This window comes from Ictalurus punctatus, chromosome 2 (assembly GCF_001660625.3).
Source record: "Ictalurus punctatus breed USDA103 chromosome 2, Coco_2.0, whole genome shotgun sequence".
Lineage (NCBI taxonomy): Eukaryota > Metazoa > Chordata > Actinopteri > Siluriformes > Ictaluridae > Ictalurus > Ictalurus punctatus.
The window spans coordinates 12,886,050-12,898,695 of record NC_030417.2 but is presented as its reverse complement, the minus strand read 5'-3'; the positions used below and the strand labels follow the sequence as shown (position 1 = coordinate 12,898,695).

The following is a 12,646-nucleotide window of genomic DNA, read 5'->3' as shown; positions in this document are numbered from 1 at the left end:
TGTGCGTTACTTTTGTGTAACAGCACGGCTGGGACAGTAGGTTACTATTAATGCGCTTAAACTAATACCTTGTTGTTTATGTTGTTTCTATAGTAACAGCACATGCACAGGTACTTGTATGGCATATGCTCCACATAATCTAAGACTAATAATAAACAAATTTTTTAAAAATGTGTTTAACAAAGTAAAATGCGTAATCATCAATGTGGAGATATTATGTGGGGGTTATCAGCAATCCTCTGCCATATAGCACCCCCAGCATTCATTATTTTCACATATAAGCGTGGTCTGCTTTGGGTTGTTATTCCTTATTTAATTAACATTTGTGATTTATTAAGTGGCAAAATTCATAACAGAGTTCTAGTATTTCCTCCTGGTGGCCAGAGTTCAACATGTCATTAACATTTAGGAACATGTTATGAATTCACATTCAAGTAATGTGGACTTATTTTTAGTCGTGGTTAGAATAGCCAATTTAAACAAAAGTCAATAACTACATGTTATTGACTTTTGTCACATTGACATTTACTATGGTTTGTTAATCCTGCATTTACAATGGCTGTCTTTTTTTTTTTCTTTTTTTCTTTTTTTTTTTTCTTCCCAGGCTGCTGAACAGGAAACCAAAGGTGAGTTCTCATCCTAATGTCTTTAAATTTCTTCCACTAAATCTATTCATTGTAAATGGACAAGATTTTCAGAAATCAAGACAATGTGGGTGTGTTTTATTCTTCTTAAAAGAAGTCAGTGCAACTATATTATTATACCTTACTGACTACATTTACATGGACAACAGTAATGTTATTCTGAATAAGACAATATTGTGATTAAGGTGTTTACATGAGTCGCTTTTAGGATATTCCTTTCATGTTCCCGATTTACATGTTATAGGACATAGATCGGTTAACGCCACACGGCATTACGTCCCCATGCTACGCCGTCCGACATTCCCTCCAGAATTTCACGTATCGTCATACAGTTGGTCTTCGTTATGGTACCGAATACAGTTTTGGGTGTTTCATTTTAAATTTATGAACGCTTCAGGTGCAGTTAATTATTTGTTTTGCTGTACATGCAAATAGACGACTGCTTGAAGCTGTGGGCTGCGTCCCAAATGTGTACTCTACCTACTATATGGTAGCTGAAATATGTGTATTTCTCCTACTATATAGCAGGTAAGTATGCGGTTTCTTGTTTACTGTCAAACGGTTGAGCACTGCCGTGAGTGATGTGTCCTGTCACAAAATGTGGTGAAAACTCCCACACGATGTTAATAGTGTGATTAAGGTGTTTACATGTCTGTAATCTACTTCGATAATGCGACTAAAATAGGAATACGAGTATGACTGTAGTCGGATTAAGGCAATCAGAAATCGCTGTTTACTTGGTTTCTTAATCAGAAGATTGTCTTAATCAGGTTAATATCTGAATATTGTTGTCCATGTAAACGTACTGATTGTTGCCTAAAGTTATGATTCATTATGTCATTCCTGTTCATGTCATAGTAATTATTCATACGAGAGATTTTTTTTTTTTTCTTTGACTGTGTTATGAGCTTGCTTACAGCAGTGTTACCCAGTCATTAGTTCTGTCATCTCCCTGAATATAATCACTGGATGATTTCATTCCTTAACAAAGGCCTGCAGCATGCGATTTTGAAATGTTTGCAGTAGAAGAATGTAAAAATAACCAACAGTGGTCTGTGCATGTCAGTATATGAGAGAACATTTTGGTGGGGAAATAAACTGTAGCGATGAACTGTAACATACTCCTTATTAAAGTGGTTCAGTAGCCAGATGGTTTCAGCTGATTCCATCATTCTCAAATGTGTCTGAGAGTAGATTGTGCTGCTAAAGGCTTGACATAGATTGGATTGATAGATTGATTGATATAGAATTATGATTTAATCATAAGAATATTATACATAATATTAGAGAAATACAAAATATGCCATGCAAAAAACTTTGGGTTGGCAATACATTCCTATAAATCTCACCTCTTATTCCACAGCAATTTGGCAAAGGTTATAATGATTTATATTTATTAAAGAAAAACCCATCATACTTTTGATCTGTTTAGAGTTATTTTTGTCACTGGATGACCATGAACTTAGTTGCAGCCCGTTATTGCTTACTTTATAAACATATTACTCAATCATTTTCTCAGCAGATTCTCTTTTCTCCCTCTCTTTTGAAGTTAATAAGACACACATTGTCATATTACTGAGAGTCCTTTGTCCTTGAGACTCTCAAATGTTAGAAAACTTACTGCCTTTCAAGAAGCACTGACACTGGAGACTTCTGTAAATGTTAAGTAAACATCTCAAATAAAGCTTCATATTCTATGTATGTATGTATGTACGTATGTATGTATATGTATGTGTGTGTGTGTGTATATGTATATATAAAATATATGGTTGATATGGTTAAATTATATGATTTTCTTTGTTAAATAACACCGCATTCAATTTATTTATTATTATTCCATAGAAACAATAATGTATTAGAATGAGAGCATTAATATAAACCTGTGATTTGCCCCACGGTCGGAGCATTACTGTCAGAGTTGCCATCATACAGAATTAATCGACACCTTCTGACCAATCAGAATTCAGTTCAATTTTATTTGTATAGCGCTTTGTAGTAGCTATAATAAGTAGCTTTAGAAGTATATAAATCACAGATATCATTTTTTACTTGATAAATTTTCTCCCTAATGAGCAAGGCAGTGGCGATGGTGGCAAGGAGAAACTCCCTGAGATGACATGAGGAAGAAACCAGACTCAAAGTATACCCAACCTTATCTGGGTGTAGGGCTGCAATTAATGATTATTTTCATAAACAGTTAATCGGCTGGTTATTTTTTTTTCTAGATTAATCTGACTAGGGAAAAAAACAACCTTTCAATACGATTTATTTGTTTGTTTTAAATAAAATCCACACCTGAGTGTTACAAATATAAACTTCAGACTTAAAACTTTACATTAACACAACTGTTTATATACCTTATGGTTTCTGTTAGTCGCTGCATTTAGGTATATTGTTTTACTTATGATTACTTTGATCATAGCATCTTAATTTAACATTACAAGTGTTACTTGCGCTACACTGTTTATCACCGCATCTACGTTGCGAGTAAGTAGCAACGCGGCCTTGTTACTAACAGATAACTCCTGCTATAATAAACAACAGAAGTTACATGGCAGCCGCTCAAATACAGCATGTAATGACAATAAATTTTACTTACACTAAACCTTTTAAGCAACTCGCACCAGTTTCCAGAGCCCCCTGCATACCGTGTATAATTTTGGATATAAACATAAGTTTATGCTCGTGCATCACTGTTGTGCTTCCATGCTACACAAGTTACACTTTGTAAAGTTCACAGGTTACTGTCGTCTTCGTGGCATTTAATTTAAAATGCTCCAATGCCTTAGAGGACTCGGAGGTCGCACCCTTTTTTTTTTTTTTTTTTTTTTTTTTTTTTTTTTTTTTATTTAATTTTTTTTTTTACACGCTGACATTTGACGATTACGCCTCCGTCTGATGGTGACTGAGGTCATGTTGGGCATAAAAGGTAACGCTGATATAAGCAGTAATTGAAGAAAGTCATTGTCGTTGAATCTGGGTATCTGCTAAAGCCAGCGGGAGTCACATTACGTGCGTTTGACGTCATCTGCCATCGACTAGGAAGTGGCTCATACTTCCGGTTAATAAAAAACAACTAGTGTTCAACTTTTGATGTTATTACCATTCTAAAATTCATACACTAGACAATAGAGTGCATAGTGTAAGTGTATAGTATGTAATTTGGTACACACTTTGATTATTTTCAATTTTATCAATTAGTTGTTGCAGTTCTGTCTGGGTGAAAACTGATAAATCATTTCCCTTCTGTAACTGTAGAAACTACATGTACTTTATAGTCAGAAAGTGTAATTGTGTAAACTGGAACTTATTATCTTAATATTAGTATAATAGAATATACTCAGTATATTTACTGGGATGCCTGCATAATTGATACACTACTAGCCTATAAATCTTATGTACATTTTTCTAAATATATGTGTGAGAAAAGTTGGATTGTACATCAGCCAGTGTTCAGCTCTAATAGCAAGTAAGATGGTGAAGTATGTTAGTCATTTAAGGTAAACATATTGAGTAGCCATGAATAAGTAAGCATTTTAAGTGAGAAAAGTGTACTACATGACTTTAATAATAGTCTAAAAGAAGGCTGAATTGGTTGAGGCAAAAACTGTGTTCTGCCAGGACCGTAAGTACTGAGCATGCACTTTTCACCATGCGCATAAATATGTGGCATTAAGACCTCAGTAAGGCCGCCTCCAGAGCTGTTCGTGGCCAGATGGGAGAGGGGCTTATGACTTGAAAAGTAGACGCTCATAAATCTCATTAGAGATAAAGCTGGAAGCCTCCAACATCCTGTACACAAGGGGAAGCCTGTGTCTGTGTGGATTTCACTGTTAATGGTGTTGCGTGTGGGCATGTGGTCAAGGCTGAACCTCTGTTGTAGGGTTTTTTAGAGCAATAGCGCTCTTTATTTCTGCCCTTATCTGTCTTTGTTGGCATATGAGTCAGTGCAGAAAATTCCCATAGACTCGGTTAGGATACATCTGGGAAATTGGCACAGTTCCACTAATGAGGTCTAATTTGATTTAATTTTGTTTTGTATCTCTCCGTGTCCTGTGGCTGTAGTGTAGTGTAGCTCTGGCCACACATCAGTTGTGACTGTGTAGTAGCCACAGAGCCATATGAGAGATTTGCATCTAACTTAGGTTTCATCATGGTTTCGATATACATGTGTTCCTGATGTGTATGAAAAGATATGTCATCAGTCATCATGCTAAATAATCATAGTTAAAATCGTTCTACTCCTCGGCTGATGTGTGTCGTGCAGCTGGCGGTGGCATAAAGTCTGCTGAGTGGCCAAGATACTGATTTGTCCAACTATGATTACTGAAAAATAACACACACACACACCAGAATATATATTATTCATTTAGGACTGTAGTTTAATTCAGTGCTTTTTGTGCATCCATAAAAAATAATGCATAAATACTTGTGTATATATTAGTTTACATTATATGTAAGTTTATATTATATGATGATATTTATGCATGACTTTTTATGGATGCACAAAACGCACTGATAATTAAACTCCAGTCCTAAATTAATAATAAAAACTCACTTTCACTGCACCTTGTGGTTTTTGTTACTCACTGCCTTTAGACATATTATTTTACTAGTGTTTACTTTTGATCATAGTGTATTAATCTGACATTACAGATCTTACTCGCGCTCCCACTTTGTATCAACGCGTCTGCACTGCAAGTGAGGAGCAACATGGCCTCATTACTAACAAATCACTTCCGTTCTAATATACAACAGAATTTACACTGCAAGCACACAAATATACCATATAATGACAATAAACTTGAATTAAACAAAACCTTTTAAGCAACTCACACCAGTTTCCCCTGCCCCTTACACACAGTGGAGCATTTTGGATATAAACATGAGTTTGTGCTCATGCAGCACTGTCGTGTTTCCCTGCTACACACGCTCCACTTTAAAATGTTTGATCTTCTCTGTGGCGTTTAATATAAATTGCACCCCTGAATTAGAGGACTTGGAGGTCGCACACTTTCTTCCTCAGTCACGCGATGATTTCGCCTCAGTCTGATGGTGATTGAGGTCATGTTGGGAATAAAAGGTAGCTGTAGAAGTCATTGTCTGTGACTCTGGGTATCTGCTGAAGCTAGCGTGCGTATGACGTAATGCGCCGTCGACTAGGAAGCGGCGTATACTTCCGGGTAGTAAAAAAAACGCAAGTGTTCCATTTGAGATGATATTACCTTTCTAAAATTCATACACAAGATGGTAGAGTACATAGTGTAAGTGTGTAGTACGTCGTTTTGGATACAACTTTAGTATTTACTCTCAGAAGTGTGTTTTCAGAACAGAAGTAACGTAGAGAGTAAATGTGCCGTGCGCAGACCAACTAATCAATAATAATTGGAATCGTTGACAACGATTTTCATAATCGAATATTATCGATTGGTTGTTGCAGCTCTGCTGTTTTATTGTTGGAGTGATGTTGAGTATGTGTATTTGGATACTCATTCACCAGCAAGTATTCTAGGACAAGACAGACACAAACACACCGCCATAGAGAAAATGGAGAGCAGTGGGAAGTCACAAGAAAGTGAAGGTCATGTTAGGAGAATGAGAAAAACCCTGACATGGCTGACAGAGTGAGACTATATGTGTTTGTTGTCCTGTGAATGCTGGCAGAGAGAAGATATGTAAGGAGGGAATGATGTGAAAAAGGGAGAACACACTCTGCTTTCCTGTCTTCTTTCTCTCTGGGTTTTGGCAGGTGCATTGCTCAAGGGACCTTGCATTTCACCTCTGACAAAGTGAGCTCCTTGCTCCTGCTAACTCCTCCACACTGCCACTCGCTCACCTTTTCTCTCTTTTTCTGCCTTTACATTATTTATTTTTTAATCGCCAAAGTTTCTTTTACCTTGTCATCTTGTGAACTTTCAGGAACACCAAAAGCAGGTTGTTTTGCATGTGATTGAACTTATCTGCATGTCAGTTCAATTCAGGTCTCAAAATATGTGAGATTTCAAGCATGTTTTGTAAATTTTTATACAATCTTTGCCATAATATAGGCAGAATATGGAGACGTTACATGTCTCCAAGCTTTTTCCTTTAGATGACTAAAGTTTGATTTTTGCACATTGAGATCTTAGACCTTCTTGTGTGTGTATGTAACGAGTGCATCAGTAGGGAACTCTGCAATGGCAGTCGTGCCTATTGAATGCTAAAGTGGCTGTAATGACCACATAACTACTACCCTCCTTCAATCAGCATTCCATTTTTACCCTTTCTATTTTGGATATGACACAAGCAACACATGCAGACTGTCCCTGTTGGCAGCCCTCAGTTTATTTCTAAGCCAAACTGAAAGAGCCTCTCAGCATGCCTCATGCTTTTTGCAGGTCATCCACTCCACATGGGGCAGTGGTGGCTTGGCGGTTAAGGCTTTGAGTTACTGATCGGAAGGTTGGGGGTTCAAGCCCCAGCACTGCCAAGCTTTGAGCCCTTAACCCTCTCGGCTCCAGGGACGCTGTATCGTGTTTGACCCTGCGCTCTGACCCCAACTTCCTGACACGCTGGAGCTTGGTTTATGCCTTCTGCATCAAGCTGGGAGATTCCGATCCAAATATGACACACTTTTGTTTGACATTTGACTGACTGACCATGGAACCGCCAGATACAGGGGTGGATAGACGTTTAAGCTGGCCCACCAGGCAAGTAAAAGTTCCACATTTTTGGGCCCTGGAAACTGACTATGCTAAAAGTGATAGGCAATGTACAACCCCAATTCCGAAAAAGTTGGGACATTTTGGAAAATACTAATAAAAGCAAAGAGGAGTGATTTGTAAATGTACTTTGACTTGTATTTAAACAAAAAAAAAAAACGTGTAAAGACAACGTGTTTGATGTTTTACCTAATCGACTGCATTGTTGTTTTTTTTTAAGGTAAACATTTATTTTGAAATTGATGCATACAACACATTCCAAAAAAGTTTTTAGGACTAATAAGCAATTAGGCAATTTAGGACTAATAGTGATGTGATAAGTTGAAACAAGAAGGTGATGTGAAATAGGTGAGGCATCATAGTATATAAGGAGCTTCCAAAAAAGGCCTAGTCCTTCAACAGCAAGGATGCGTCGAGGCTCACCAATCTGCCAACAGATGCATCAGCAAATAATCCAACTCTTTGAAAACAACGTTCCCCAAAGACAAATCAGTAGGATTTTGGGCATTTCACCTTCTACAGTGCACAATATAATTAAAAGATTCAAGGAATCTGGTCAAATCTCGGTTCGTATAGGGCAAGGATGAAAATCACTTCTGAATGAGCGTGATCTCCAATCCATCAGACATCACCATTATAAAAACCATCATGAGTCTATAATGGATATCCTGAAATGGGCTCGGAATACTTTGGTAAACCTTTGTCACTCAACACCATTCGTCGCTGCATCCATAGATGCAAGTTAAGGCTTTACTATGCAAAGCAGAAGCCATACATCAACACTGTCCAGAAGCGCAGCCGACTTCTCTGGGCTCGGTCTCATCTGAGATGGGCCTGACGAGTCAACATTTCAAATAGTTTTTTTTTCATCAGATTTTTTTTTTGTCCAATCAAATGCTCTCTCGAATCTGAAGTGTCCCGCCCCAACAGTTGTAGGTTTCCTGGCTGTGAGATTTTTTATGAATGGCATTTATGCTTTCAAAGTTTTCTCAGCCCATTCATAAGCCATGATTAACAAAAAAGGAAGCTTATAAAACAAAGAATGTAATTTATTTCAAGACCATGTTTAATTTTTTTTGCCACTGAATTCATTGTTTCTTCTTCTTTTTAATTAGTTACTGTTGTAGAACGTTTGCAAAACAAGTTCCTGGTATAATTTATGTAAGGGATGATCCATGGATGGTTGTGCATTACATGATTTTAATGCACGACGTGGAGGCAAAGAGCCTCTGATTGCCTCTGTGGAGTGCCTTAAAATCATGTGATGCACACCTAGCCATGAATTATCCTACTTGAACCATAGTTATAGCATAGTTTGCAGTGCAAAATTTTCTGAAAGGATAAAAATAACAGTTCATTTTCATTAGTTATTTTATATACAGGTCATTAGATCTAGAATTCTTACCGCTCTAAATCATTCACAGAGATAAAGTGGTGTGTGTCTGTGTGTGTGAATTACCAGCATATGTGCCACGTCTCTACTAATAACCAAGCTGTGAGTTTCATTACAGTATGTAACTGTATGTTACTATGGTTACAGTTTATAGAATTTATAGGCAGCACATTAATTTAGAACAGTGATTAAACTGACTGGAACTACCTTTGCATTATACGGTTTGAACACACACCTTCCAGCCAATCAGAATCGAGTATTGAGATAGACCTTGGTATAAACCAGCTATAAACAATCGTTCCCTCTCCAGCCTCGCTCGTCTCCTTCAAAAATGCTAAACAAATGTCTCCTCACTGAAAGTGTCACCATGTCAACAACGCCACTTGTATTTTCAATTTGTTTATGGGTGCCATCTATTTTATAACCCTTTCAAACTTGTGGGTTTTTCTGATTAGAAGACGTGTACGGGGGGAAAGGATCTAATTGCGCTCTCCTATGAGCAAGTGTTTTGATTAAGGAATGGGATTGTTTTAATTGCACATGACTGCAGTAAGAATCTCTCAGAGCTGTCCCATGAGGCTCATCCCCACTCATTCCAGCTTCTCGTTTCAAGCTGGTCCCAGTATAATGGAGCTCAGAGCCTTTTCATCTCCTCTTTCATCTCTTGCTCTCTCTGACTCGTTTGCATGCCTCCGAGAAATACAGGCTTTAAATACAGCTGCGTATTTAAGCTCTGCTCGGCTCGACCCACTGAGGATAACGACGAACAATATAAGTGCCGCGTGCAAGAGAAGGAATCACTGGCACTCATGTGCTGCTTAATGTTGATAATGATGAACTATAAAACGGGTTTAGAAAGACTTTTATATTGGCATACATTTTTGAATGTCTGCACACACAGCAGATTTCCAGTTTGTGCTTCTCAGAAATTTCGTATACAAAAAATTCTAAAAAAAAAAAAAAAAAAAAAAAAAAAATTAGAATATCGTGGAAAAGTGACCCCCCCCCCCCGTAATTTAATTCAAAAAGTGGAACTTTCATATATTCTGGTTTCATTACACATAAAGTGAAATATTTCAAGCCTATTTTTTTTTTTTTTTAATTAAATCTTGATGATTACGGCTTACAGCTCATAGAAATCAAAAATCCTGTATCTCAAAAATATTAGAATAAAGAATTTATAATACAGAAATGTCAACCTGAGAAGAGCTCTAATCAGGTAATTAAATCAAAACACCTGCAAAGGTTTCCTGAGCTTTTAATCTCTGTCTGGTTCAGTACACACAGCCACAATCAATTTTCATTTGGAAATCAAGGTCCCAGAGAAAAAAACCCCACTACATTTGTTTAAATCGATAATTCTGTAAGGTTTAGTTCACACTGCACGACATTCAACGTCAGCAGATCACAGTGCTGTTCATGCTACACGACTTGCTGTCTTGTAATCAGGAGTCTTGTCACAGAAACACACGAGAGAAGTGACACGGATATATGACGCGGAAACCACGCGTGAAACAGGTGTCGTTTATTTGAAGCTGGACATAGGACAGCTTTCTCCATGACTTGAGTTCACACTTTTCTTGTTGCCATCTTTCTTGCTGCGTCTTCGTCGTCGTCTTCTTCTCTATATGATACAAAGTTGTACCGCTTCTCCACTTTATGGTTCGGCCATATGTTTTTCACAGGTTTCCCTTCCTCATGGTGACCTCACCCCATGCCTTGCTCTCTCATTAGCTGCAGCTTATCGCCACACTCACTGCCAGTGACTACACTTTTCACACCACAGGATGTGTAGTCGCCTGACATGCCAAATATTGGCATGTCAAATATCTGTCTGGCATCGGTGATGCCTAAGCGATTTGTCTGTGAGCCTCTTTGATACGTCGTTGAGTACTTCACACATAACAGTCGATTGCTGATTGCTCAGCGACTTGCAAATTAGGCTTAAAATCATGTCGTGTGAACTAGGCTTAAGTTGGAATAGTTTATAAGAGCACGAGTATAAACATAACCAAGCTGTAGTAGATGAGATTTCCTGTTCGGCATGATGACGTTTAATGTCCCCAGCAGCCTCTGTAGTTCCATTTAACCACTTGTTAGCAACTGTCTTTTTCAATACAAGTTAAAATTGTAAAATAAGAAAATACAAATCACAAGTGGGTTATTACCGCTGTATTATATGTTGTAGAATAGCACATGAAAATGTCCGGGTTTTATTTATTTGTATTTAATATGAATTATTATTGTTTCTTAATTGACGATGATAAGCACAACATTCTATGTTCTGTTATATTTGTGTTGTAGTTGCAGCTTGACTGTTGAACTTTTTTCTACAAGAAAGAAATAATCCTTGACTATCTCTGTATAGTATAGTGTTGTATTTTGTGTCAGAGTACTCAATCATACTTGATACATTAAAGTTACGTTTCTGGTAATTGGCTCAAGTATTTTAGTAATGAGAGTTGGAGTATTTTCTGCAGCTGCCCCAGTGAGTTTAGGATTCACTGGAATTTCTTCATGGCCTTTACTTATTAATTACTCGGTATTTACTCATTACCATCAAAGATAGCTAATTTTATTGAGTTTTTCCTAGTAAAATTTTTTTAATTATATCAATCAGAAGACTTAAGATGGGTGATATAAATTTCGATTTATCATTTTTCTAGTATGTTAGACATCATGCATTATTTCACCAAGACATTTTTTTGTTTTAAATATTTCAGTATTAGGGAAACTGATGAGAAGAATGTGTTGGCGATGTGTTTGTGTTGGGAGTCAAGTGGCAGATGATCTCCTGTGTTGATCTATGTGAGGTCTGTGCACTGAAGAAGGAAAAAAAAAAAAGTGTAAGATTGTGTGCATCTCCATAGCAACAGGAATATTGTGGGACCCAGGGACGCACAAGGCTTCAGAAGGCTTTCGTGTTAAGTGGCACCCCAAGGAACATGTTCTCACACACACACTGCATTGTAGACCGCACGCATGGTGCAGACACTGCACACTGGTGTGCTGGTGTTAGTAGAGGTAAAAAAAAAAAATGGTTTGCATCACTAATATTCAAACCTTGGACTTGACAGACCAGCCGGATATAATTCATCTCATGTTCTTGATATGCTGGGTGTTTGACTTGCTTCTTCATCAAAACACTTTTTTCTGTACTAGAAGCAATTTGTTTGAACAAATCTCAGTAGATAATCAGTAGTTATTTTTAAAGACTGATTTGCTGTATAGGCATCCTGTAAATTAGCCTACCTGACTGTTCAGATCAGATATTGTTGCTGTCTGGGGCTTTCAGCTTATCTGACTGTCAGTAATGAGATGAAGGCGTTACACTAGAAAGTGGTAGAAAGTGGGATGTGATGCTTGCTATGAGGAGAGCATGGCCCCAGGCCACCATTCAATGTGAAGCTCAGATGAAGTGCTTCTTAATTTGTTGGGAATTCGGTGCTAATTTAAGCAGAGGAATTGGGCCTTTGGGGGAAATATTTTTACCCTGACTCTCTTTTTTTTTTTTTTTTTTTTTTTTTTTCTTCCTGTTTTCCCTGTCCATGTCTTCAAAGAAATAAATAGACTGTTTAGAGCATGGGGTATTAGAATAAAATATCTAAAGGTCCAGATACGTGAAATCTGGATAAACAACTTGCTTCATAGAACAGTGACTACAGTTACATTTTAATTAAGGCTGAACTGTTAATTATTAGTTCATAGTTATAAATAAGATGTGTTTTTGTTGTTGTTGTTGTTGTTTCACACTAGTGTATCAGCTTTCCTTTTGAATAGAGACACAGACTCGGAAGAGATGAAATGGCTGTTTTGAATTTGAATCAGAGAAGTGACGCACGCTTCTGTCCAGTTGTCTTTCGTGGCGTTTTCAGACCTGTAGATCTGTGCTTTGTACCGAAACGGGG

The 12,646-nt window shown here is 37.4% G+C and overlaps 1 protein-coding gene across 2 annotated transcripts in view; it reads left to right on the top strand.

Moving 5' to 3' along the window:
• Positions 1-12,646, top strand: part of tnrc6c1 (trinucleotide repeat containing adaptor 6C1) — a 72,850-nt gene that overhangs the window by 18,169 nt on the left and 42,035 nt on the right. For both annotated transcript variants that reach the window (XM_053687936.1, XM_017492062.3), the window contains exon 3: positions 605-626. In XM_053687936.1, the coding sequence (XP_053543911.1) occupies positions 605-626 (22 nt within the window). The remainder of the gene's footprint in view (positions 1-604; positions 627-12,646) is intronic.